The 27881-nt window shown below is 38.1% G+C and overlaps 2 protein-coding genes across 4 annotated transcripts in view; both read left to right on the plus strand.

Annotated features, from left to right (window-relative positions):
* Positions 1 to 2167: 2167 nt before the first annotated feature.
* On the plus strand, positions 2168 to 27430 carry gnai3 (guanine nucleotide binding protein (G protein), alpha inhibiting activity polypeptide 3). 2 transcript variants are annotated; one of them, XM_037772375.1, is made up of 10 exons: positions 2168 to 2299; positions 2971 to 3334; positions 14530 to 14572; positions 15010 to 15151; positions 15331 to 15488; positions 17825 to 17953; positions 19307 to 19436; positions 20643 to 20796; positions 22195 to 22402; positions 26545 to 27430. In XM_037772375.1, exons 2-9 carry the CDS (start codon positions 3217 to 3219, stop codon positions 22383 to 22385), a joined length of 1065 nt encoding a protein of 354 aa, XP_037628303.1. In that variant the 5' UTR covers positions 2168 to 2299; positions 2971 to 3216; the 3' UTR covers positions 22386 to 22402; positions 26545 to 27430. The 2 variants fall into 2 exon arrangements, with proteins under 2 accessions (XP_037628303.1, XP_037628302.1); XM_037772374.1 differs by having other exon boundaries at positions 2177 to 2388.
* The window catches only part of ampd2b (adenosine monophosphate deaminase 2b), a 58611-nt gene continuing 55011 nt past the window's right edge, over positions 24282 to 27881 (plus strand). For both annotated transcript variants that reach the window (XM_037772356.1, XM_037772358.1), the window contains exons 1-2: positions 24282 to 24359; positions 26545 to 26608. The gene's annotated coding sequence lies outside the window, so the exon portion shown is untranslated. The remainder of the gene's footprint in view (positions 24360 to 26544; positions 26609 to 27881) is intronic.

A 27881-nucleotide genomic window follows, 5' to 3' on the forward strand; every position in this document is an offset into this window, starting at 1 on the left:
GGCTAATAATAAAAATAAAAAATAAAACAATTATAATAACATTATTATTATTATTATTGTTATTATTATTATTATTAAAAATAAATTATATAATTATTATTATTATCATTATTATGAATAATGATAATATAATAATAATAATAATGATAATAATAATAACATTATTATTATTATCATTATTATTATTATTATAAATATTATATAATAAAATATATGATAATGAATAATAATGATAATAATAATAATAATAACGTTAACAACAATAATAGTAATAATAATGATAATCAAAATAATAATAGGCAAATTATCAAGTTATGATTTGAAGCAAACAGGCAGATAAATTAAAATAATAATAAGATCAAATAAACAAAAATAAATAACTAAATGAAAATAAATACATAAGTAAAGAGGCAAAAACAAAAAACATTAGTCTGTCTTTATAGTGGTCATAACAATTATAATGATTATGAAAATGACATAATTGAAAATTTCCCCACTGCGGGACTAATAAAGGAATATCTTATATCTTATCTTATCTTATAATTACAGCAACATAACAGTAACAACAATAATAATAATAATATATTACCATTATTATCATCACTAATAATAGTAATAATAATAATAATATCAATAACAACAACAATCATAATAATGATAAATAACAATATGAATGATAATAATAACAATAACAACAATTCATTAACACATGAATGTCTTTTATCCAAAGAGTGTGTAATCAGTTACAGGGAAGGTCTTTACAGATGTTATACACAACTCTTTTCTCTCTCACACCTTTACTATGGGATGTTTGTTTTTTTTCATGTCGGCAGGTGTGAAGCACCATGTGGCTTCTCCTGGAGAGACACCTGACACCTCATCCCTTTCACTCCTCTAGGAAGGCTGTAGCCATCCAGAGACAGAAATACAAGAGAATAACCCTTCATTATTGCAAGTATATGTTGCTTTTACTATGTAATCTGTACCAGTATATAGCTAAACTATTGCTGCAATACAGTTAATGTGATGTAGTTTCGTTTTCACCCAGTAGAGTGTACCACAGAACCAGCAGCCTATTTCATGCTCCAGACTGGAGTCCAGCCAGATACATAGAAACTTTAGAAAGGACGATAGAAGCTACTGTAGTTTATTTGAATAAGATTATTTCACAGTTAATGAGCAGTGAATATGTTCACAAGGAACATATTCACTGCTTAATGATTGTGAAATAATATTATTCATTATTAATCTACCTAGAAGAGTGCAAGGGGTTAGGTGGAAGTGTCAGGTGTCTCTCCAGGAGTAGCCACATGGTGCTTCACACCTGCCAACTTAAAAAACAACAACATCCCATAATAAGGGTGTGAGAGAGAAAAGTGTCAATTACACTCTTTGGAAAAAAGAAATTCATAATGAAAACAACAACAGCTATGTATGTATTTATTTATCTTCTACCATTACACCAATCAAATCGTTACTATTATCATAAGTTAAGTTATTATAAGTTATTATTATTATTACTATTATTGTTGTTAACTTATTATTATTATTATTATCATTATTATTCATTATCATATATTTTATTATATAATATTTATAATAATAATAATAATAATAATAATGTTATTATTATTATCATTATTATTATTATTATTATTATTATCATTATTCGTAATAATGATAATAATAATAATTATATAATAATTTATATATATTATTATATAATAATTTATTATGATTATATAATAATAATAATAATAATAATAATAATAATAATAATAATAATAATAATGTTATCTTTATTATTTTTATTATTAGCCTATTTATCTTCTACCATTACTTCGATCCTGTGCTTAAATAATGTTACACTTTTATAGAATGACCAATTTATCTTCTTGGCTTTTATTTTGACACGTTTTTTTTAACTTCCGGGTCACGTGACTGCAACTCTTCTATTCAAAAATTTAAAAAAATGACAAAAAGAAACTGAATTGGATCGTTTTTGTTTTTTTTCTTTTGTAAACAAAAAAAACGAACAGAATGTTTATAATATTTAACGCTACGCCGGCAGAATTCAAATAATCTGGTAGTTTTAGAAGCGACTACATTTCCCATCAGCCCCCGCGAGGCGCATCAATTCTCCTTCTTTCAGAGCTGTTTTCTTAGTTTGCAGCTGGATCAGCTGGACGAACGTGCAGCAGCAGGAGAGTCTGGAGATGAAACATCTGCTGCTTTTATCATACAAGAGTTCTTAAACTATTTTGATTTGGGTTTTTTTTACTAATTTTTATGTTCTTCTGTGAGTATAGACTTTGGATAATTTTGGGTGAAAATATAAAAAAACAAAAAAATATTTAGTTTTTTTTTTACTATTTTTTATATTCTTCTGTGAGTATAAACTTTGGATAATTTTGGATGTAAATATAAAATATATATATATATATTTAGTGATTTCTTTACTAATTGTTATGTTCTTCTGTGAGTATAAACTTTGGATAATTTTGGATAAAAATATCGAAAAAATATTTAGTTTTTTTTCTTTGCTTTAAACCCTGTGTGTGATCACCTGTGCCTTTATCATACAAGTTGCTTCTTAAACTATTTTTGATTTGGTTTTTTTACTATTTTTTATGTTCTTATGTGAGTATAAATTTTGGATACTTTTGGATGAAAATATTTTTTTACTATTTTTTTACTATTTTGTATGTTCTTCTGAGAGTATACACTTTGGATAATTTGGATGAAAATATTTAAAAAATATTTTTTTACTATTTGTTATGTTCTTCTGTGAGTATAAACTTTGGATGATTTGGGATAAAAATGTAAAAAAAATAATAATATTTAGTGATTTTTATGTTCTTCTGTGAGTATAAACTTTGGATAATTTTGGATGAAAATATCTTAAAAAAAAAAGTAATATTTAGGTATTTTATTTCTTTGCTTAACCCTGCTGTGTGATCACCTGTGCAGAGACAGGAGGAGTAGTGGAGCAGTGAGAGCTCCGCATTGGACAGACGAGGACAGTCGAGTCTCTCCGGTGCCAACGCCTTCCCCCCTCCGCTCCTCTCCGCTCCTCCTCGGCTGGAAACTTCAGCTCGCCTCGCAGCGACCCAGACCCACCACTCGGCTCCTTCTGGACGGAATAAACCCCCTATGAGCTGCTGAAGCCAAAACAACCCGACGCTAAAAGAAGTTGTGTTGAGAGAGAGTTTTAAAATGGGCTGCACGATCAGCGCCGAGGACAAAGCTGCGGTGGAGAGGAGTAAAATGATTGATAAAAACCTGCGAGAGGACAGAGAGAAGTCCTCCAGGGAAGTGAAACTGCTTCTGCTCGGTAAGATATGAAAACTCTTTTTAATGCATGTTTAATCATTGTTTATTGTTTATTTGTTTGATGGACGGTGGGATCTGTATGTCTGGATTTTACTGGTGAAGAACAACATGCAAAAACTGGCATTCATTTGCACAATCCAATCTCTTTTATTCTGCTTTTTTCTTCACTAGATTTAAAATGTATATTTGAAAATCATTAACCCTTTGAGACCCACAATAGACCCATTTTAGTCTTTTTTTTAGGGTGTCTTTATGGGGAGATAGCAGGTCAACAGTAGATGTCACATAGAAGTGGTGTACATCATCTGAAAGCTGGAAACCTGAAGATTAATTTGAGATGCAGCTCAGCTCTGTGTGTCAAGTTGTTCTAGTCATAAATCAATGAATTGTTTGGGTACTTTTTAGTTTTTCTATACTGCAGTCTTTACTTTATGACTCCAAACTCTCCTCCTCCTCCTCCTCCTCCTCCTGGTGTTGGTTTATTCCAGCTGTGGCTCCTCTGACAGAACTTGTAGAAGTAAACCAGATGTTGGTGGTTGGTGTTGGTGAGAGGGAAACTACAGAGCTTTTTCTATCAGTTATAAATGGCTGAAAGGTGCTCAGAGGACACTATTTGTTAGAATATAATAGATTAGAAAGCTTTATTGTCATTGTATTAAATACAACGAGATTCACAGTTGCCACTTCTGGTCAGTGCTTTAAAACAAATACATGACAAGACTAAGCAGGTAAAACATATAACAGGTAAAAAAACACACAGTTATAAAGCAAATAAAACAGGTAAAGTAGATGTTATAAATAAATATAAACAGAAGTGTTACACTAGAAGTATCAAATATAAAAATAGATGTAATGCAAACAGAGGTAATTGCATGTGTAAAACAGGTAGGATAGATGTAATAAATAAATAAATGTAAACAAAGGTAGTTGCACTTGAGGTGTATATTGCATCAATGATATTGCACAGACAAATGTATTTACATTCAGTGTATTAATATTGCACAGATTATTGTTTGTTCAATGTCCGTATGGCCCAGGGAAAGAAACTGTTACGAGTGTTGTCACTTATCACAAAGCAGGTTGTAACTCATGCAGGCCTGTTTCACTTCAGTGCATACAAACAAAACTTTACAGCTGCAGGGGGGAAGCTGCTGACCCTGGTCTCAAGGACCTAGAAGCACAGAGGAACTACAAGTTAAAGCTTTTAGGGTGAATTAGCCCACATTTGGATTTCAGACTTCTGGAATATATATTGCAATATGAAGCCAATAATACATTAAATCCACTCCCAGGATGTGTCCTAATCAAACCAAAAAAATAAATAAGAAAATGCAGATATCACATTCATAAAAGAAGTGGTAGACATATCAATGCTTTAATGCCAGTATGAAGTTTATTATATCTGGATAACCCCTTGAGATGAATCATCTCGTCATCGAGGGGGTCCTAAACAAACACAGGACATAAACAGAACAGACTACAAACAAACTGATACAAAACAACAAACAAAAACAGAAAAACATAACAAAATAAAATAAAACAGAAACAAAAATAAATAAATAAAGATGACAGTACAATATAATAATAATAATAATAATAATAATAATAATAATAATAATAATAATAATATTTTGTTACAGCATTAGATTGTGTCCATGACAAAATAATAATAATAATAATAATAATAATAATAATAATAATATTTTATAGGTAACATATTCCAGTCATAGGGAGCCCTACTTCCTTAAATACAAAGGGAACCATAAAGAGAAACTGATCAGAGCTTCTTAAAGAATAATTTGGTACGTTCAGTAAGGAACAAAGAATTTCTAATGCGGGACACTGAAAAGTCTGTTAAAAGGCCTAAAAATCATCTTAATTAATGTAGGAAACACTCAAGGCTAAATGTGCAATCCCATGTTCAGTCATTTCTCCACTTACAATGTTACTGCTGTTACAAAACCTGGATTAAAGGCTTGAAACAAACAATAAGACTTTAAATAAAAATAAATAAATAGAGAAATAATAATGAATTAAGACTATAATGGTTTTGAAGCATTTAGGCATTACAAAGACATTAAATATCAATAGTTTTAATGACTTGTATTTGTTTGAGGAAGACCCACTGGAGCTTAGGTGTCCCAGGTGTATTTGGGTGATACTCCTCACATTGAACTTGTGATAATGTGAAGCTCAACTATTTTAGACGTCATTATGGGACAAATCTGACCCAGAAATATTTTGTTTTATTAGCTTAGACACCCAAAAGGATGAAAATGAAAACGACCACAGCAGTTAGTAGGGTGAATCAGCCTAACATTTTTTTTGCATTTCAGACTTCTGGAATATATTGCAATATGAAGCCAATACATTAAATCCAAACCCAGTACCACTCCGAAATCCCCAGGATGTGTCCTAATCAAACAAACAAACAAAAAAGAAAATGCAGATATCACACTCATAAAAGAAATGGTAGACATATCAGTACTCTAATGCCAAGTTTCCTCAGACAAATCTTGATTTTCTAATGTGGAACAGTCATGTCCGAAAAGTGGGACACTGAAAAGTCTGTTAAAAGGCCTTTTTCAACGGATCTGCATTGCTAGGCAACAGCTTGGGTCCATGTTTACTTCCTGTCAGCTGATGCCTGCAACAGGAAATAAACTGGGACAAATTGGAACGTTTACTATGAACTGGTTTATACTATTATTGACACTGTGGGTGTGGAGCTGCACGGACGTGCCAGGGGGGATTTAGTGCCCCCAGCCCAGCACCACTCAACACTTTTATGCTCTGTGTCCTCTAGCAGGAGCTTCTGACCTGTGCCAGTTTTCACAAAGTAATCTAACTCCCACAACTTTAACTCTTTCACAGTGTGTTTTCAGTTCATGAAAGTTAATTAGAACTTTTTGGTCAACTAAAAATGTCTTATTCAGCGTCCGGTTGTGCTTAGCTCCGCCCTCTCGTTTCACTTCTGGTTGCAAAGAAACAAGATGGCAACGGCCAAAATGCAGAACTCCTTGCTTCAAAACGGCAGTCCACAAACCAACGGGTGACGTCACGATGACTACGTCCACTTCTTATATACAGTCTATGTTTCCTGCTTGGTTTTCCCCCGTATTGGTTATTTGCATTATTCTCACAAAGAAAGCCAGTTGTTTCTTCATGTTTGCAGTGACTTTTCTTGCAGCTTGATCTAAAAGATATGGCAGAACGAAACCACGCCATTTCCGTGCCTCTACCTGCAACTGTGACGTGATTTTTATCAAACTGTTTCCACTGTTTTGTTGATAGATTGCAGCCTGATTACGTTGTTTTGTAGCGTGGAGCTATTCTAGGTAGTCGAGCCCTGAGTGTAATGACAGAAGTAAAACCTGAGGTCACATAGATGTGGTTGTTGAGGATACAGATGGATCCCACCATCAGCAGCTAACTGATTACTGTGAGGATTAACTTCAGGCCGATACGCGTGGCTAAAATCTCATTGTGTGGACACACTCATTTTCAAAAAGTAATCTAACTCCACATCCCATTTTCTAGCTACAAATACATAATATATAAAATATCCTCTATACCAGCATTTTAGTCTGTGAAATGAAGCAGTGTCTTCACCACAGGTTATGGTCTTAGTCATTTGAAGAACTTTTAGACGCCTGGAGAAGTGAAAGTATCCAGTATTTCACAACATAAAAGCGAACATTTCCTGGCACAATATTCACACTTTGTCAGAGTAACTGCTGCTTGAGAGAAAGCTGTGTTTTATTTTGTGCGCAAGGCGACTTTTTTGTTACACTCTTTATCCCACCACAGCAGTTAAATAAAAAAAACTTTCAATACCAATGAAAGGCGTGTGTAGGAATTGAAAGTTTCCAACCTCGGCATGCTAACACACTCGTACACAGGCAGCTCGTATGTACACGTTTAATTGTTACCAACAAAGAATAGACCAAAGAGACAACAGTCTGTTCCCGAGGTGTTGAGAGGTCACTATTGCAAGTCAGTGACATTATGCTGATCGACAAAAAAAGTCGACATTACGTGAGACTATACTTCCTTCAATTCTAAGGGGCCTTATGAAGTTGTGGGGAGCATGTTAGCGGACAGTTGCATTACACATCCATCAGCCTTTATTTGAAGTTGTAAGTCCAATACCCACTTTCTTTTAGCTCTTTTTTTTCGGAGCGCTATCTGGCTCTTAAGCGTCTACATGCTCCACTGTGTTCACCAGATAGTCGCTAACTTTGTGGTGGTAGTGTACAGTAGGGGGTTTTTCTAGCTTTTCACTGAAAACAACTGGTTGCCGCAGCTGGAAATGACGCTGATGAGAGCAGTGACAGTGAACCAAAACAGTGAATTTGTGGGCCATAAAACCAAAACAGACCTAAAATACATTAAAAGGCTTTGTGTAGAGCTGCAGAGTTTGGTGATAATTCATCACTACATGTGACCCCCTTTCACATACACATAGTCATTAATCCATTGTTAATATAAATATATTTATTAGAGCAGCTTTAAAGGTTATCTAAATGATATCCAGAGCATTAATGTAGCATCAAACAACTATTGTGTATGTAAAGATATAGAGGAGTAATGTCTACCTGAGCAGAGAATGAAGTCGCTCTCCCTCTGTGTGTGTTGTAATTTGAGCTTCTCTGTGCTGCGTTGACATAGCCGGGCCGGCTGCTCGTGCATTTAGTGCATGTTAGCGTGCCCCACTGGCTAGCTCGCAGTCGCCGCTCTGCACTGCCCTCATACGGCGGTTACAGCTGATAACGCCGTTCCAACCAATGGTTCTGTTGCAGAAGCGTAGCACCCACCCTCCGGTTCCCCCCCTAGGTTAACGCTGTTAGCTCTGTCAGCACTGTTTGCTGTTGTTTTCGCTGTTAGCGCTGTTAGCGCTGTTAGCTTTGGGCCACCGGCTCAGCCATCACCATGTTTAGAGCCATGCGGAGGCAATAGAAATACTCCCAATCTTACATTTAGCAACTTTAACTAAAGCTGCACTTTAGTGGATTGGTACGTCGTAAAATAAAAAAATAAATAGTAACTTCTAACCCACATATCAGCTGTAACTACACTGAAGAACAAAAGGATAAAAAGGTTGAACATCATCGTTGCCTCCAAAATGTTTTGCACTGCAAAGAAGTGTGCACTACACAAGCTGATTGCACTGATGCAATTATGATGCAACGCTCTTGACCTTTCAGTTGAGACAGTGCTTTTTTTTCCCCTCATGAAATGTTGTGCAAGACACTTAACAATTCATTTCAAAAGAATGATATGATGAAGAAAAACCTGTGCTGTTGAAACGCTGTCGTTTTTTAGAGACGGGTGACCGGAACCGTTCAGTATGTGGAGTCCTCACTTAGTGATATCATGTTAACAAGTTACCAGAATAAATGTACCAAGTGAGAAGAATACCAAGTATTTAAGTAAATGGATGATTCTGAGTGCAGATGCAGATATTACATCAGTCACAGAAATGAAATCATTGCTTTATTCATTCATGCAGCTGCACCTCCTGAAGACATTAATGCACTGATGGCGTGTGAAAGCCCACAGAGAGTCATTCTATTGATCGGGAGAAATCCCCCCCATGATACTTAGACTCGTCTCCTCGCAGTGGATGACGTTTATTACCCTGAAGCTCATGTTATTCCAAGAATCAGTCATGAGATGTCAAACCGACAAATCAATTTGCTGAAGATATTAAAGATTTGTTCTGGAGGGACAAGTGCAAAGTGTGAGGTAAGCCCCTGAAATCACTTTTACAGACCAGACAAACACATTATTATGATGTTGTAAATCTTATTAAGGCTTGAAATTCCAGAGGGAGATTCAAACTTATTCTTCCAAAGAAATCCCACTTCACTGCTTCATGTCTCAGCAGTAATCACTGCAACAATATGTAAACACTGACAGTTATTGATCAAGATCAACACGATTTCCATGCTTTGCAAATCTCCAAACATGAACAATTTATTTATTCTTTAAGTGTTTTCCAACTAGTGGGCTTCCTCCGGGTCTGAGAAGTGAAGCCAATGCTGAAGTGCCTTAAACTTGCATTCTTTCTAACAGCCAGGAGGGGGCGACTCCTCTGGTTGCTAAAAGAAATCTGATTGTATAGAAGTCTATGAGAAGATGAAGCTGCTTCTCACTTGATTTATTACCTCAGTAAACATTGTAAACATGAGTTTATGGTCTCAATCGCTAGTTTCAAGTCTTCCTCAATACAGCATGATGTTTAGTAAATTATGGTCCCATTTAGAGTCAGATAGACCATAAAGCAGGGGTTGCTTTAGGGCGGGGCTACCTTGTGATTGACAGGTCGCGGCCACGGTGTTGTCCAGTCTGAGAGTTGTCCGTGTTTTCGTCTTACAACTTTAACTCTTTCACAGTGTGTTTTCACTTCATGAAAGTTGATTGTAACATTTTGTTCGCCTAAAAATGTCTTATTCAGTGTTCGGTTGTACTTAGCTCCACCCTCTCGTGTCACTTGTGGTTGCAAAAAACCAAGATGGCGACGGCCTAAATGCCGAACTCGTGGCTTCAATACGGCAGTCCACAAAGCAATAGGTGACGACACGATGACTACGTCCACTTCTTAGTCTATGGTAAAGCCCATATGTGTTTTTTTCCACTTCTTTTTTTGTACGAATTCAACAAATTTTGTTCCCTTTGGGCAGAGCCAGGCTAGCTGTTTCCCCCTGTTTCCAGTCTTTATGCTAAGCTAAGCTAACTGTCTTCTGGCTCCAGATTCATATTTACTGCTGCAGTACCATAGTTGGCCCTTTGGGAAAAATTGGCAGCATGATTTCTAGGGCCGTGCCAAATATGGTAGTGGCTAGAAGAGAACCAGCAAATTGGGGAAACTCGCGTGATTGTTAAGGTCAGGCTTTGACCTTTAATAGGTTGCTACCATGGTGTTGTCCAGTTTGGGAGTTGTCATTGTTTTCGTCTTACAACTTTAACCTTTTCACAGTGTGTTTTCAGTTCATGAAATTCAGAGTTTGGTTCTACTTAGTTCCACCCTCTCGTGTCACTTCTGGTTGCAAAAAGACCAAGATGGTGACGGCCAAAATGCTGAACTTGAGGCTTCAAAATGGCAGTCTTCAAACCAATGGGTGACGTCACGGTGACTACGTCCACTTCTTCTTGCTTTTCCCCTTATTGTTTATTTGCATTATTTTTACAAAGAAAGCCAGTTGTTTCTTCATGTTTGCAGTGACTTTTCTCGCACCTTGATCTAGAAGATATGGCAGAACAAAAGCATGCCATTTCCGTGCCACTACACGTAACTGTGAGGGGATTTTTATCAAACTTTCCACTGTTTTGTTGATAGATTGCAGCCTGATTACGTGGTTTTGTAACGTGGAGCTATTTTAGGTAGTCGAGCCCTGAGTGTAATGACAGAAGTAAAACCTGAGGTCACATAGATGTGGTTGTTGAGGATACAGATGAATCCCACCATCGGCAGCTAACTGATTACTGTGAGGATTAACTTCAGGCCGATACGTGTGGCTAAAATCTCATTGTATGGACACACTCATTTTCAAGTTCTGACCACAAAGTTGAAGGGGAAGCGATTTTTCCAGGCAGTGTCCTCCGCTCCCCCGTCTGTACTGGAACAAGAGAGTTATAGGGGAAAAACAAAGAGGAGTTCGTCTGCTGCTCTTTGTACAAAACCACAAAGCTGGAGAGCCAACGCGCCCCTCCAATGAAAACGCTCTCCTGTTTGACCACGAACAGTAATTCATAAAAAAAAAAAATCTGCATTTCAGATTCTTGTTAAATGAGGCTTGGTTTGGAGTCTGACTCCAGTGAATTAAGTTGGTTTGTGAGCTGGCAGGTCGCCACGCTTGACGATCAGCCAAAAATGCCATGAATGGGAGGATTGGTGACGGACAGAACTGAGGAAAGGGATCAACACAATCTGTCCTCCCCTCCCCGTCTGTGTGAGCCGGTGTAAATCTCTTTACTGGTGACAGCTTAACCAAAGAATTTGTGGATTTAATTCTTGTTGGCCGGCCATCTGAACACATTACACTACTGTAAGCCTCCTCGACAAAATTCATCTGCTAAGGATTCCTAACTGGCAGTGGGAATGTGTCTCACCACCTTTTAAACAAAGTATATCCTTATTTTAAAAAATGTCTCAGACTCAGACTTGTTCCTGGCTGCTTTAAAAACAAGCAGGTATCTGATAATTATAGAGGTTATATTAAGCAAAAGGAGGCTCTACTGCCAGTGTGAACTCACCCCAGATGTTTACGGAAATATATTCTCACCGGTTTTGTGAGTTTCGCCTCGAATGTTTCATGTGCACACACGTTTTCATGCCTGTTTAATTAAACTTCAGCTATGAAATACTGCTGATTCCAGAGTGAGTCAACGGATGTTACGAAACACTGAATTGCCTCCACAGAAACCAGGGAATGACTTGGTCATGTGTTAACCATCGACTATGACCTCGACCTGTTAGGAGGGCTATATTTGGCGGTCGTGTCTAGAAGGGAGCCCACAAATTGAGAAATCTGATCTGAGATCTGCCAAAACTCTCCTGAGACTCACTTCCCTATGACCTGTCCTATTCAAGGTCAAAGCCTGACCTTAACAATCTCGCAAGAGTTTCCCCAGTTTGCTGGTTCCCTTCTAGCCACTACCATATTTGGCATAGCCAATCAATCATGCTGGCATTTTTCCCAGAGGGCCAACTATGATACTGCATCAGTAAATATGAACCTGGAGCCAGAAAACAGTTAGCTTAGCTTAGCAGAAAGACTGGAAACAGGGGGAAACAGCTAGCCTGGCTCTGTCCAAAGGGAACGAAATCTACCGTCACCTCTAAAGCTCCCTAATTAACACTTCCTATCTGCTTTGTTGAATTCATACAAAAACATTGGGGTTTTACCATAGACTAAGAAGTGAACGTAGTCACCGTGATGTCACCCATTGGTTTTTAGCTCTAGCCATTTTGGTTTTGTGCAACCAGAAGTGACACGAGAGGGTGGAGCTAAGTACAACCAAAAGCTGAATAAGACATTTTTAGGCGGCCAAAATGTTGTAATTAACTTTCATGAACTGAAAACACACTATGAAAGGGTTAAAGTTCTAAAAAACACAGACAACTCCCAGACCGGACAACGCCGTGGTAGCAACCTGTCAATCACAAGGTAGCCACGCCCTAAAGCATCCCCTGCTTTATGGTCTATTTGACTCTAAATGGGACTATAATTTATTAAATGAACATCATGTTGTATTGAAGAAGACTTTAAACTAGCGATTGAGACCATAAACTCATGTTTACAATGTTTACTGAGGTAATAAATCAAGTGAGAAGTAGGCTCAACAAACACATGGCTTTCATCCAGGAGACCGCCATTCGTGTCCCGTGTGTTAAGTTTCACTTTCAGGTCACAATCAGCTGTTTGTTCGTGTCCCGTGTTCACAACGTTCGGTTTCATTTCCACTTTACAAACGTAGTAGTTTTAAGCCCAACCATGTACTTTCTTCCTAAACCTATAACTAAATGGTTTTGTTGCATAAAGTGACGCCGAGGGGTGTGACAAAGCGGCAGTATGTGACGAGTTGGGATGAGAACATGTTGGCCAACATCATGATGTTAAAGAAGAATCCTTCTAATCAATGAAAGAGACGTTCTGTGCTGCATGTTGTGATGACGCTGTTCGAATTTGGGGTTAAATATCAAACAGTTTGGATTGGGTGAGAAACAAGTTGGTGTTTGTTTTCTTTAGATTGAAGAGCAGACATGCTCTTTAATCATATGTGGAGCTTTTTTTATGGCCCCTCTGCTCTCTGACGCCCAGAACAGCTTCATATCTGGGATTGTCTCCCTAGTGGAAAAACACTGGCTCAGCCAGAAGCATGACAAATGTTTCCTGTTTGGCAGATTGTTGAAGAAATACTGTAAAGGTCCCTCATGGGAAATTATTTTCCCACTCATCGTCATTATTACAGTAAATGGCTTTGATGTCAGTTGTCAGTCATCAGTTCATCATTTTATTTAAAGAAAATTGTAACTTGCACACTTTTCTAATATACAGTATAGCATGTCATTGCACACTTTGCTATACGTATACTAACTGTTCATGTGCATTGCCCGGATAATAACATCTATCTGGATAATAAGATCTATCTATCTTTAGGTTTAGTTAACAAAACTACAACTTCTTTAGGTTTAAGCAATAAAACTACAACTTCTTTATGTTTAAGCAACAAAACTACAACTTCTTTAGGTTTAGGCAACAAAACTACAACTTCTTTAGGTTTAAGCAACAAAACTACAACTTCTTTAGGTTTAAGCAATAAAACTACAACTTCTTTAGGTTTAAGCAACAAAACTACAACTTCTTTAGGTTTAGGCAACAAAACTACAACTTCTTTAGGTTTAAGCAACAAAACTACAACTTCTTTAGGTTTAAGCAATAAAACTACAACTTCTTTAGGTTTAAGCAACAAAACTACAACTTCTTTAGGTTTAGGCAATAAAACTACAACTTCTTTAGGTTTAGGCAACAAAACTACAACTTCTTTAGGTTTAAGCAACAAAACTACAACTTCTACAGGTTTAGGCAAAAAAACTACAACTTCTTTAGGTTTAAGCAATAAAACTACAACTTCTTTAGGTTTAGGCAACAAAACTACAACTTCTTTAGGTTTAAGCAATAAAACTACAACTTCTTTAGGTTTAAGCAACAAAACTACAACTTCTTTAGGTTTAAGCAACAAAACTACAACTTCTACAGGTTTAGGCAAAAAAACTACAACTTCTTTAGGTTTAAGCAATAAAACTATCTATCTATCTATCTATCTATCTATCTATCTATCTGTCTATCTATTTCTCTGTGAAACCTCTTAATTCCTAAAGGGTCACCACAGCTCATCACACTACTGTACTACGGTACATTATACTGTGTGTCTGCCAGGCTGTGGTATACACATTTATAGTAAGCAGTTAGCATCTGATTCCTCCATGTGACAATTCATGGCGTTATAGTGATTTGACACAAACATACTGCAGTCTGTGTGATTAAATGAAATCTGATTAAGTTGAGCCGCTATGAAAAGCTGGTTTTATCCGTCGTCGTCCATGTGAGAGGGGGTCTGAATCTGCTGTCCGATATTATGTGGTGGTGTTTTGGCTGCTCTCGTATAACTACTGTTTCTCTTTTTCAGGTGCTGGGGAATCTGGGAAAAGCACAATAGTAAAGCAGATGAAGTAAGTCACAGATTCCTGATAACATTGCATCAAACATCTACATCCTGTTGATGAAAGCCAGCCCCTCACTCCCACTTTCAGCGGCAGCCTTGTTGTCAGAGGTTAATAATGCGGGGAGAGCTGTTGTTACAAACAGGGTTCATCTTTTATGGAAACACTGTGGAAGCAAAGTGGGACCCTCGTTTCACTCCGCTTAGGAAGCACCCTTTAAACAATGGCCACAGAGGCCAGCCGTAGCCTGGCAGGACCTGAATAGACTCCCCCGGTTCCCACATTAGGCATGCTGCATGCTCACCAAAGCTCAAATTCCAGCACTAATGACAGCGTTGCATGAAATGATTCAAATCTGCAGTTTGTCCCACATTTGTTAAAGCCCATTGTTCACACTGTATAATATGTATCTAGAAAAACCTATTTGGATTTTGTTTCTGTGTCAGAATCATCCATGAAGATGGCTACTCAGAAGAGGAGTGCAAGCAGTACAAAGTGGTGGTGTACAGCAACACCATCCAGTCCATCATGGCCATCATCAGGGCCATGGGCCGGTTAAAGATCGAGTTTGGAGATGGCTCACGGGCGGTAAGTTAACGACATTCACTCATGTCGTTTTTTCCTAAACATAGCTAAGCAGTTTTGTTGCCTAAACCTAAAGTGACGCCGTGACAAAGCGGCCGTATGTGACGAGTTGCGATGAGAACGTGTTGCAACCACTGCAGGAACAAGTTTACGATGATAGCAAATATTGTCTTCATCGCCAGGACGACGCCCGCCAGCTGTTTGTCCTGGCGAGCTCGGCGGAGGAAGGGGTGATGCCGCCAGAGCTGACTGGCGTGATTCGGAGGCTGTGGAGCGACGCCGGAGTTCAGACGTGCTTCGATCGATCACGAGAGTATCAGCTCAACGACTCTGCCGCATAGTGAGTTCACTTCTCTACACACACAGACTCACCAAGAGCCGACTGCAAGCTGATTAAATGAGTCAGATGACCGTGGTCTTCCAAAAAAGCTTCAACAAATCATTTTATCTGGCATTCAGTCTTCATTTATTTTGTCTTCGTAGAAGTGAAATAGAGATTCAACAATTAATCAATTAGTTTTCGACTTTTAAATGAATCGCCCAACTATTTTGATAACTGATTAATCGGTTTTATTTAAAAAACAAAAAAAAGTCAAAATTCTCTGATTCCAGCTTCTTAAATGTGAATATTTTCTTTTTTCTTTACTCCTCTGTGACGGTAAACTGAATATCTTTGAGTTGTAGTCAAAACAAGACATTTGAGGACGTCATCTTGGACTTTGGGAAACACTGATCGACATTTTTCACCATTTTTCTGACATTTTATAGACCAAACAACTCATCAATTAATGCATTTTAATCGATAATGAAAATAATCTTCAGTTTCAAGAATCAAGTGTCATTTTCTTGATGTTACTCAACTTATTGAAACTTTCTGTAAATCCCAGATGGAAGTGAAACGACTGACGATTGAAAGGGAAGTTTGAGATTGCATAACACGTCTTCTTACTGTTAAACTGGAACAATACATTTATTGTAGTCTTATTTCCCTCTTCATTAGAAGGTGGACAAGTTTAAATCAGTAGTTTTCCTCCTCCTCCACGTATGTTACATTTTTACTGGAACAAAAACAGGAGGCAAGATGCGTCTTGTTCTCCGTGGTCTTGTGTCAGCTTGTTGTACGGCTGATTGCATTCCTGAAAAAGGAGAAACATGAAGGAGGAACTGACAACGGTGAAAACGTTTCTGTCAACTTACAGCTGTTTATAAATCACTTCATTTGACCAAAGAGTTTCAGATTATTATGATAGTCGACCACTGGATACAACTCTCTGATGAAGTTGAGTGAAAAATGCAAACAGAGCCTAAATATATAGTCGGGTCTTGTATCACCGATCAGACATGGATAAAGCCCCAAGGTTTTCTGTCTCTGCAGCGTTTATATCACACACTCTCCCTGAAAGAAAGCAGCTCAAGGACACTTTCTTTGTTTTGAAAACAGCCAAGCTGTCATGGTGCACTTTGTCCACACTTGTCCACAGACAAGAGGAACCAGTGGAGTTAGTCTGTTTTTACTCAACCCACAAGGAGCCAGTGTTTATCAAGCACCAAAATATGAGCCCATATTTAGTATCATTCTGTGGAGTCTGTCTGCAGAGCAAAACCCCGACTCCACCAGACACGAGTGTCCAAAAACATGTCGCTTTGCATCATGTTGTCTTTTTGATAATCTAATTTTACCACGTGGAGGTAAAAACAGAAAAACATGTTTTTTATGAAGCACATATCGGGAGCTGGGGGCTGCACGGTGGTGCAGTGGCCTATCACCTCACACTAAGAGCGTCACAGGTTCGAATCTGGCTTGGGGATGGAGTTTGCATGTTCTCCCCGTGTTAGCGTGGGTTTTTTCTCTGGGTTCTCCGGCTTCCTCCCACAGTCCAAAGACATGCAGATTAGGTTAACTGATGTCTCTAAATTGCCCGTTGGTGTGAATGTGGTTGTGAATGTCTGTCTGTGTCTTTGTGTCCGACAAATGTCCGAAAAAAAAGTCGAAAAATGGCCAAAACAATTCCAACAAATGTCAAAGAAATGTCAAAAAAAGGTCCCAGAAAAAACAGAAGAATATCAGAGAAAAAGTAAAAAAAATGTCTGAAAAATGTTTGACATATGCCAAAAAAGTAAAAAAAAAAAAAAAACGTACAAAAAATGTCAGAAAAAAAGTCTGAAAAATGTCCAAAAAATAAATGTCCGACAAATGTACAAAAAAAAGTTAAAAAAAATCCGAAAAAAGACAAAAATGTACGAAAAAAAGACAAAAAATGTATAAAAAAATTACAAAAAATTTACGAAAACAATTATAAAAAATCACAAAAAATGTCAGTAAAACAATTCTGAAAAATGTCCGACAAATGTACGAAAAAAGTTAAAAAAAAAAATTCTGAAAAAAAGTCCTAAAAATGTCCTAAAAGCCCTGTGGTGGTCTGGCGACATGTCCAGGTTGCCTTCGCCCAATGTCAGCTGGGATCGGCTCCATACCCCCCGTGACCCCGAATTGTAAAGCGGTTACAGATGATGGTTGGATGGATGGATAGATGATGGATGGATGGATGGATGGATTGATGGATTGATGGATGGATGGATAGATACTGGTAACTGCTTGCTCAGCAGACACTGCTGCAGTGTGATGTGTGTATTACGTATGGGATCATCTTCATATACACGTTTTCTGTCTCTCAGCTACCTGAATGACTTGGACAGGATCTGTCAGCCGAGCTACGTCCCGACGCAGCAGGATGTGCTGCGTACGCGTGTGAAGACCACCGGCATCGTGGAAACTCACTTCACCTTCAAAGATCTCTACTTCAAGTTAGTATAGCTGTACTGTTTCTCCTCATGAAGGGGCTCCAGTGGGCTGAATGTGGCATAAAAAGAACTTATTAAGCTTTACAAGCAGGCAGGACCTGAGCTGGTTTACGGTATCGGTCAGCAGTTAGACGTCCTCATTAACTTAACACAACCTGGACCCTCCTACAGAGATTATCACCAGGGCAGGAAACAACAACAACATTCAGCTAGACAAAATGATGTTTATTTTTTGGACTTTTCTCCAGGCTTTTTTCTTGTGAGCTACTGCGTAGTTTTACTTATCCAAACGCAAATTGTGATGAAGAGTCACAAAAAAAAGGCTGGGATAGTTCATATTTTTATAGCATCAAATAACTAATTAAAACCAAACTTATCAGAAAAAATCAGTGTGATAAGAAATACCTAAAACGGCAGAAACCATCTTTGGGAAAAATTGTGTACTTTGACTTTTTATTTTGTCCCATCCGCTAACATGGAGGGGGCGGGATTTATGCGCTTTACTGCAGCCAGCCACCAGGGGGCGATCCAGATGTTTTGGCTTCACTTTTGGGGAGCTGTCATGTCGTCCATCTTTCTATACAGTCTATATTTGAAGTTGCATGTGCAGTATCTCACCTTTCTTCATATTGTATACTGTATCCATGTTCTTCAGCTGTCTCTGGTCATTATATTGAATAATTTTGTAGTATTTTTTTTGATTGATTTATAGGTGATTTGGCTTGTTATTTCTTTTTGAATCTGCATATTTAAAGTGCTGATTTTCAAGCCTCTCTTTTAACTCACAAATGCTGCTAACTGGCATTGAGCCCAATACGACCCGCCTTCGTAGCAGTAAATGTGATTACATCTCTTCAGTCCTTTTACATTATGTTATTATCTAGCTCCTGTACTTATAAATATTGGTGAAACATTAACTGTAATAGCTTCCCTGGCCTGCCGTTGTAACCCCATAAAAAAAAAAAACGCTCAGGATCTGGAAATGTGCAATCACTGAAATGGTGTTGAAGCACACGGCGTTCTTTCATTTCATTTCTGTGTCAGTTAAACAGATTCAGTTTTGCCTCCGAGGGCCTCAGGTGGAGGCAGCAGACACAGACACAAACACGTGCGTGCGTGTGTGTGTGTGCGTGCTGGTGTATGTGTGTGTGTGTGTGTGTGTGTGTGTGTGTGCGTGCGTGCTGGTGCATGTGTGTGTGTGCGTGTGTGTGTGTGTATGTGCTTTTGCCCCGGATTTACGAGGACACTCATCCTCATGAAACACTGGAATTAAAATGATGACATTAGAATTAAAATGAGCACATTCACTGTACATTTATTGATGCAGTTCCTGTGTGTGTGTGTGTGTGTGTCCAGGATGTTTGATGTCGGGGGTCAGCGCTCGGAGAGGAAGAAGTGGATCCATTGTTTTGAGGGAGTCACGTCTATCATTTTCTGCGTAGCGCTCAGTGACTACGACCTCGTCTTGGCTGAGGATGAGGAGATGGTAAGTGACCACGGATGTATAAAGAGATCTGGATACAGCGTTGTTGGAGGCTCCTGTTCATTCCTATGAGAGTTGCTCAGTGGCGCATGAAGCCAAAATGACTCGACTGCCGAGAGATAAACTACCCGGATCAGAGATTATATTCCATTTCTGCTAATAGATCCCCCGAAATGTTACTCATTATTTCTTTAACATTGATACTGGGAAATCATGAGAGGAAAAGCACAGGTGTTGCTATTAACATTAATGATGGCTCTGTTCTATTCAACTGTCCCATTAAAGTGATGACAGTGAGACGGCTTTTATAGCTTGTAAGTGCTGGCAAAGACACAACAGAACCTTTTCCATTTGGATTCAGCCACTAAAAGCCGTGTAATATATGTTTCTATTAGTCTGTATCGTTTACGACGCTCTTGTCAGACGGCGTGGTATTTCATATACACAGAGCCTTTGGTCATTCTTGCCAACATTAAGACTTCAAAAATAGGGAGGATTTCAAAATGAAAATCGGGGTTTCGGAGACTTTGTTTCCTGCATTCTGGTGACTTTTAAAGAATAAAAATGGCAAAATAATAAGCACACTGCAACAGCATTTTTAATCTTAGATTCTTTAAATTTACTTTTAATTCTCAGGAAAGATGCTAATTCGCCCCTCTGGTGTACATTTCTCTCTCTGTCTCTCACTCACTGAAGGTCCTTTCAGACACAACATGACAACGCCACCACTCTGCGCTCTGAAACACATTATTTCTAATGGCTTGCACCACGTCTTGACGGCTTTTTGTTGCATCTAGCAAAGCTGCACACTATGATGTGCGGCAAACGCAGCTCAAACCGCATTGTGTCACAAGCAGCTCTCTTCTGCCAGTAAACAACATTTGGTGTAGCTGTATTGTCGTCCAGGTGGAAACAGTAGAGCTTATACACGCTGTACAGCACCAGAAACAGGTTGAGATAACGAAAATGAAAAAAAAGATGTGAACATTTGTCATAAATCATGAGAAATGCGGGAGAATTGTGCAATGAAGAACAGGAGTCTCCCGGGAAAATCGGGAGGGTTGGCAAGTATGCCTTTGGTTCAGGTCAGAGTAGACACACCACGCCCAACCGGCACTGTGAACGACGGGTTTGGAACGCACCCAAGACCCTGAAACCAAAGCAGCTAAATGGAATTCAGTCATCATTAATTTTTTCCTTTTTCCTCAGAACCGGATGCATGAGAGCATGAAGCTCTTCGACTCCATCTGCAACAACAAGTGGTTCACGCTCACCTCCATCATCCTCTTCCTCAACAAGAAGGACTTGTTTGAAGAGAAGATCGGCAGGAGTCCGCTCACTATCTGCTACCCCGAATACCCCGGTGAGACAAAGTTTTAACGTGATGCTGTCCGATGATGTGTTGAATTAAATCCTCCGTCTATCTGATGTATGTGAGCATTTACTTCCTGGGATTCATGTGTGATCAAACATGCTCTGGATTCATTTGACTTTAATGACAGAATAAAGTCGGGGTGGGTGGATCGATACGAAAATATCGATACTACCGATACCGTCTCGTTTCGAAGATCGATTCTAGCGTCAATAAGATCGATACAAAAAAAGATCAGTTTCTCTCCTCTACACCCATTTATATTTCATTAAAGAGTAGAACGGTCTGTGCAAACTATGACCTGTTGTACTGTTTGCTTCTCACCGCTGTTGTGATGTTATATGCATTCAAACAACAAACACATCGTGCACCCAAACTAGTTACTCCGACAGACACATGACGGCTGAAGAAAGAGGAGCATGTTTAGAGATATTTCACAGCTGTGAATGATGGTTGAGGGTGATTTTTTGTAGTCATGTGCACTAAAAAAAGTTTATATAACATTCATTATTCTAAACAAATAAATGTTTGCACTTTGTTTATTAAAAAAAAATAAAAAATTTCCATGTTTGCACATTCAAAAAAAAACATTTTTTGTTATTTGCCTTTAAAAAGTGTCCTGTTTTTTTAACATGCATGTGATAAGTAATTAACTGTGGAATGCAACATGAAAGTACATATATCACTTTTAATTATTAAAAGTATCTGGCCCTGTATTGCTTGGTATCAGATTGAATCCAAATTTTGCGGTATCACCCACCCCGAGAATAAAGCTCCTATTTAGATTCTGCAGCTAAAGCCAGTTTTGATGTCGCAGTGTGTGTTAAATAAGCATCTTCATAATGTGCATGCTAGCGACATCTTTACCACACAGACAAAGCCTCTGTGTTTTACTGTTTTATCATCGGCAGTTTAAGTTTAACTGAATAATTAATAACGCACATTTTGCTTGTCAGTTTTATTAACCCAGGAGGTCATTTCTAATGTCCATGATGGATTTTGGCAGTTATATCTATTTATAAATCTGCAACACAAGAGGTTGTGTCAAGGTTCATCATTTTTAACTTCTTAATAGTGAGGTGTTTCTACGCAGCAGGTTTTAACAGCCGCTTGCAGGATAAAATGACATTGAAAGATCATCAATAATTAGAAGCACCCCTGTTTGCATTTCATATGTTCTGCTGACAATTTTCTCAATTTTTCATGGAAAAACAAGCTCAAAGCAACATGTATCCCACAGTATACTTAACAAAAACCTGCATCAATCAAAAATAACATGTATTAGTGAAAAAGAAAACAACCGACTTTTGTTTCGCTTTAGCCACACTGATAAAAGTAAGCTGTTTTCCAGAGATCATACAGGATTGTTTACATTTCTTTTTACTGCAGGTGGGAGCTCATACGACGACACTGCAACTTACATCCAGAACCAGTTTGAGGACTTAAACAAACGAAAGGACACCAAGGAGATCTACACCCACTTCACTTGTGCCACAGACACCAAGAATGTGCAGTTTGTGTTCGACGCCGTCACCGACGTCATCATCAAGATCAACCTGAGGGAGGTCGGGCTCTACTAAAGCTTCAGGCCCTGCAGGTCAGCACACTGACTGACTTCCACCGTCACGACAGCTCACACAGAACGCTGCAGAGATATGGCAACACGGTGTTGTTGTCAAAGCCAACAGTTAAAAATGTTCACTCATGTGTCAGCATGTTGGGTCCACAGAGTTAAATAGCTTCATAAACAGAAATAGAAACTCATCATAGGAACAATCTTTGGTCATCACCTGAAATTTCATACAGTGCCGCTAACGTTTCAAATTCATGACAGGAAACATACATAAAATACTATTGACGGAATAGCGTCTGCTTCAGCTGTTCCTGAACATTTAGGCTAGAGGGAAGACCCCCAAAAGTGCTTTAATTTTTGAGATACCCCTACCAGAGGTAGAACAAGGCACAACAATGTTTTTCATATTTTCTTAGGTCTCTACATATGAAATGGATTCTTGTATAAAAAATATTTTACTGCAAAAGTGGTTAAATTGACAGATATTGTGACATCCCATAATTAAAAGAAATGCAAAATAAAGCCAGGCCGAATGGGAGATGACAAACCTAAACTCATGTACTGTAATTTCATAATGCAAGCTCTGATTGATCCCGGTGTGATAGTGAGCAGGTTGTTCCTCTACATGTTTGAAGAAACAGAATGTGAATATATTGATGCATTGAGGAAATACAGTACTACAAAATGCAGAAGTACAATAAGAGGAAATATCAAATATGATGATTGTATTAATTTACTTCCAGGTAGCTTTGGCTGGGATTGTCCCATAAACACCAATCAGGGTTTGCTGGAATGGTATGGCTTTACTGTTTCCAGGAATATATGAAATGTACCTGTAGCAGGTATGCTCAATTTATTTTGGGTATGTCTGACTAGACCAGGGGTCTGCAACCTTCACTATCAAAAGAGACATTTTAGGCAAAAAAAAAGAAGAAAAAAAATAGAAATTCTGTCTTGAGCCGCAAAACATTTGAGCATTGTGATGAAGGTAACACAGTTTATAGTCTAAGTATATAGTATATAAGTCTAATGCAGTGAGGGCCAAAGAGCAAATGTACTACGGAGCATTAGGGCCACATTGAGGGAAAAGCATCTGAGATTTCCAGAAAAAAAGTCATAATATTACGAGAATAAAAGTTGTAATATAACGAGAATAAAGTCATAACTTTACGAGAAAAAACTTCTTAATATTACGATAATAAAGTCATAACTTTACGAGAAAAAAGTCGTAATATAATGTGAATAAAGTCATAACTTAATGAGAAAAAAAGTCGGAATATTACGAGAATAAAAGTTGTAATATAACGAGAATAAAGTAGTAACATTACGAGAAAAAACGTCTTAATATTACGATAATAAAGTCATAACTTTACGAGAAAAAAGTCGTAATATAATGTGAATAAAGTCATGACTTTACGAGAAAAAAGTCGTAATATTACGAGAATAAAGTCATAACTTAATGAGAAACAAAGTCGTAATATTACGAAAATAAAGTCATAACTTTACGAGAAAAAAATTAAATAACACCTAAAATTACTACTTTATAATATTACGACTTTATCCTCGAAATCTCAGATTTTTTTTTTTTTCCTCAATGGGGCCCTAATACGTACTATAGACCTACAAAAATGATAAATATAAATGAAAATGTAAAAAAAAAAAAACAGTTATTCATTTCCACAAATTTTAATAAAAATCCACAGGGAGCCACTGGAAAGGAGCTAAAGAGCCATGTGGCTCCGGAGCCGCAGGTTGCTGACCCCTGCACTAGTGCGAACCACACCTTCCAGCACCCTAGAGCTTAAGAGGTTAAATAAAACACAAGTGGTCCATTCCAAACACCCCCGTGTTGTGAAGGCCACTTGGTATCACCCATACACCAGACAGCCTTCAGCTACTAGCCGACAGCTAACAGAAACAGAAACAGTAACACGTGTTTCATGGTGTGTGAGGATGTCAGCAGACTACAGCAGTAATAATGGTAATGTAAAGAACTGTATGAACTCACATTAAAGATTGTCATAACTACATAAAGCTAATTAATTAACACGAAGAAAACGGTGTCAAAAGTGTTACTACAGGTAGCTATATAACAGAGTTTGGTATTGTTGTGACAGAAAACGGGCTATAAATATAAATAAACTTTAGTTAAGTTAAGTTAAATTTGAGACAAGAGACGTTAAGAGGAAGATATTTGTGTGTGGATATAAAAATGCTAACAAGCTGACGTGCTAGAACACCAAACATGCTAGCAGCTACAGTCTGTTACCATGGTAACACCATCCTGTTGCTGGGATACGTCAACGTGGGCGCCATTATGGACCGGGCAAGGCTGGCCTGTAACTCTGTACCAAGCCTCCAGGAAGAGCACTGGTCGACGATCCGGACTTCTGTGTCCGTCACGTGATGCTGTTGGGCCCAAAAAGACTTTCTCCCAATGACTTATGTAGCCGTGTGCCTTAGGTTCGTCTAACTGATATAATATCAAAATAACAAACGCCGTGGTGAATGAGCAGTGAGCAGCAACGGCCGCCAGCTTTATTCAATTCTCCTGTAATACAACAACCGACCCGTAGCGGAAGCTCCCCTCCCTCGGCTTCCTGCCCTACGGCAACAGAAAAGGACCAAAACATTTTCTTCGCCAAAATACAGTTTAACCCATTAACAAGTGTAGGAGAGTCTGTTACACTTACATTGGGAAAGAGACATCTGTAACTCAGCGGATAATTTTTTGAGGTGAATCAACTTCCCAGTACGAACACTCTAATAGCTCTTATTTAAAAAATTAAGTTTTTAAAGTTGTAAAATGCACTAATAGCTCAATCCAGAGTTATTTCCCTTCCTCTGTTCATGTGAGTGAGACCCAGACCGAGGCTGGCGCGCAAGCCGTGACGAGGGCGTGATGTTGGGACCCCGTGACCGAGTCATGTCCCAGTTGCCCATGAGTCGCCAAGATCCGGGTACTTTTCCAGACGGAAAACAACTCTCATAGGAATGAACGGGGCCCCGCCTCCAACGCTGTATCCAGTTCTTTTAATACATCCATGCCCTATACAAGTGAACGGGGAGCTGCCGTTTGCGCTATAACGTCTACATTTCTCAACCGATTTCAATGAGTCGTTATTATATTAAAGGGTTTATGATCTATATATATATTATGGTGTATGGTCTAAGTCCTGCTCTATATATAGAGCGTCTCGAGATAACTTCTGTTATGATTTGACGCTATATAGAAATACATTTAATTAAATTGAATTGAATCTACTGGAGGAGAAAGATAAAGTTTTGTCTCCAGTTACTTAGAATCTCAATAGTTCAGCTATAATCGCTGCTAGACGCTCAGGAGACGAGTGTGTATCGTAGGCTTACATGTGATAGAAAATGATCCATTTATCATAAGGAATTGTTAAAACTCACGTTTGTCAAGTATGGCTTTGGCTTATTTTCCTTGTTTAAGGTTAATACTTGTAGAGAGGTCCCTGTATAATATAATATAACGTACAATAATTTCACTATACATTGATGGCGAGCACTTCTGTCTGGAATCCTCTGAATGCTCTAGGTCTCTAGTTTGTGGCTGTAAAGTTTCATGAGGCTGTGATTATCCTAGAGGTCACCACAGGTCATTTTATACAGGGAGGTCAAGTTTAAAAAATTGTCTCACTACAATGAAATGGCTCCAATGAGGACTAACATCATCATACATGAATACAGTTGGGCTCATTGGATCTACAACAATCTCAGCTTTACAGTGATACCCAATATATGTTTAGGGACCCCAGTATGTAGAAATATTAAAGGCGAAAATAACACTTTTATACTGCAGTCAAAAAACTGCATGCTTCTTGCCCACGAGTCTCAGAGGTACATGTTTAGGGGTATTGCATATTCATATTTCTTTATATTAATCTTGTGTTTTCTGTCTATTAATCTTGTGTTCTCTATAACATTGTGAATTTGTAACACTATTTATGTGGAGGCTTCAAATAAGCCCAGTGGTTTTTTTGCATCTTTCTGCACTGTATATTATTCATTTTTGTTGTGTTTGTGTAGTCTTAATTTGTGCAAAAAATAAAAAAACAAATAAATGAATAAACATATTCATTATTCATTCATTATTTCCTGTAGCCATAGGTATTAATGATGATTTTTTCTTTACCTTGCAGGTGTCAGGAGCTGAATCAGGACCTCTGGGCTGGTTTGTCTTGTCTGCAGAGCTCGAAATGGAAAGTAGGTGTTATTCATAAGGACTGAGCTGGTGGCCACGCTGCATGCGGGACCTAAATTCCACAATTTGGGGGACTTGATACTACGATTACTTTTGTCTTAATTGATGTTACGATGCAGAGCACACTGGGAGGAGGTGATAAGTGGTGGGGAGGCTGGTGAAATGATCACTGTGAGAGTCATGTCATATTTAAGACCTTTGCATCAGTCGGGGGCTGGCAGGTAAAGCCCCTCTGATGTCTGACACATCTATAGTTTGCCTGTCACATGTACAAGGACCAAAACAGACTATCAAATCCATCACTGCATTTCACAGCTGATATGTAAATTCTGTTCCTTTTTTTTCTGTTGCATCTTCTCTTAGCTTAAGTCTGTATCACATCACTTTTATTGAACATTTGCATTTCTTATATTTTAATTTTTGAGTTGCAATGATATAGTATTTCCACTTTTGGATGTGTGAATGCAATAACTTATGTATGGAGAAGCGTTTTGTGTGAGCGTTTTTGATGTATATAACCTTCTGGGTCTGGGATTAGTTAGTAAGAGTGTAATGAACTCAGTAGCAACACGGCTGTCTATAGTTAATTATAAACTAGACAACATTGTATTGAACAATATTTTTATACATGAGACACATCACTGCAAATCGATTTGTAAAGGGATTTTTCCCTGTGTGTTTTTTTTTTCCAATATGACTAATATTATTCACTCAGTGGAGGTCAATAGAGAATACCCTCTTTTTCAAGTTAATGTTTTAATCCTGTGGATATCAGTGACGATAAACACGTTACAGATAAAAAGTGGGATAGTTTGAAATAGCCAGACGCTGTATTTGTTTTCTTTGGCTGCAGCCATCACATAATACTGAGGAAGTGTATTATACAGAATACTGCAGTGGGAACAGTTTGGGTCAGACCAGCATACTTGCCAACCTTGAGACCTTTAAGAAAGGGAGGATTTCAAAACCAAAGCAGGGGGTGTGGGAATCCTCCCCCAGAAAAATGTGAGTTTCAGAGACTTTGTTTCCTGCATTCCGGTGACTTTAAAAGAGTGAAAATAACAAAGTAATAAGTACACCGCAGCATTTTTATGTTAAACTTTTGATTTTACCTTCAACTCGCAGGAAAGAAAACTGAATAATTCGTCCCTGTAGTGTGAACTTGGCGTGTGAATCTCTGGCATAAACTAATATTCATCGTTTTTTATTTATCTATGCTCCTGCTTGAGTATTTCTTTCTCTTAGTTCTCTCCAATTCTTTCCCCTTCTCTCACT

Source organism: Sebastes umbrosus, chromosome 6 (genome assembly GCF_015220745.1).
Source record: "Sebastes umbrosus isolate fSebUmb1 chromosome 6, fSebUmb1.pri, whole genome shotgun sequence".
In the NCBI taxonomy this organism is placed as follows: Eukaryota; Metazoa; Chordata; class Actinopteri; order Perciformes; family Sebastidae; genus Sebastes; species Sebastes umbrosus.

What these genes read in the sequence shown, in the direction of transcription:
- gnai3 (XM_037772375.1), top strand. Translation starts at nt 3,217, where the DNA reads ATGGGCTGCACGATCAGCGCCGAGGACAAAGCTGCGGTGGAGAGGAGT. An exon ending in ACAATAGTAAAGCAGATGAA is followed by an intron (nt 14,573 to 15,009) that starts GTAAGTCACAGA and finishes TTTCTGTGTCAG; the next exon opens with AATCATCCATGAAGATGGCT. An exon ending in CTCAACGACTCTGCCGCATA is followed by an intron (nt 15,489 to 17,824) that starts GTGAGTTCACTT and finishes TCTGTCTCTCAG; the next exon opens with CTACCTGAATGACTTGGACA.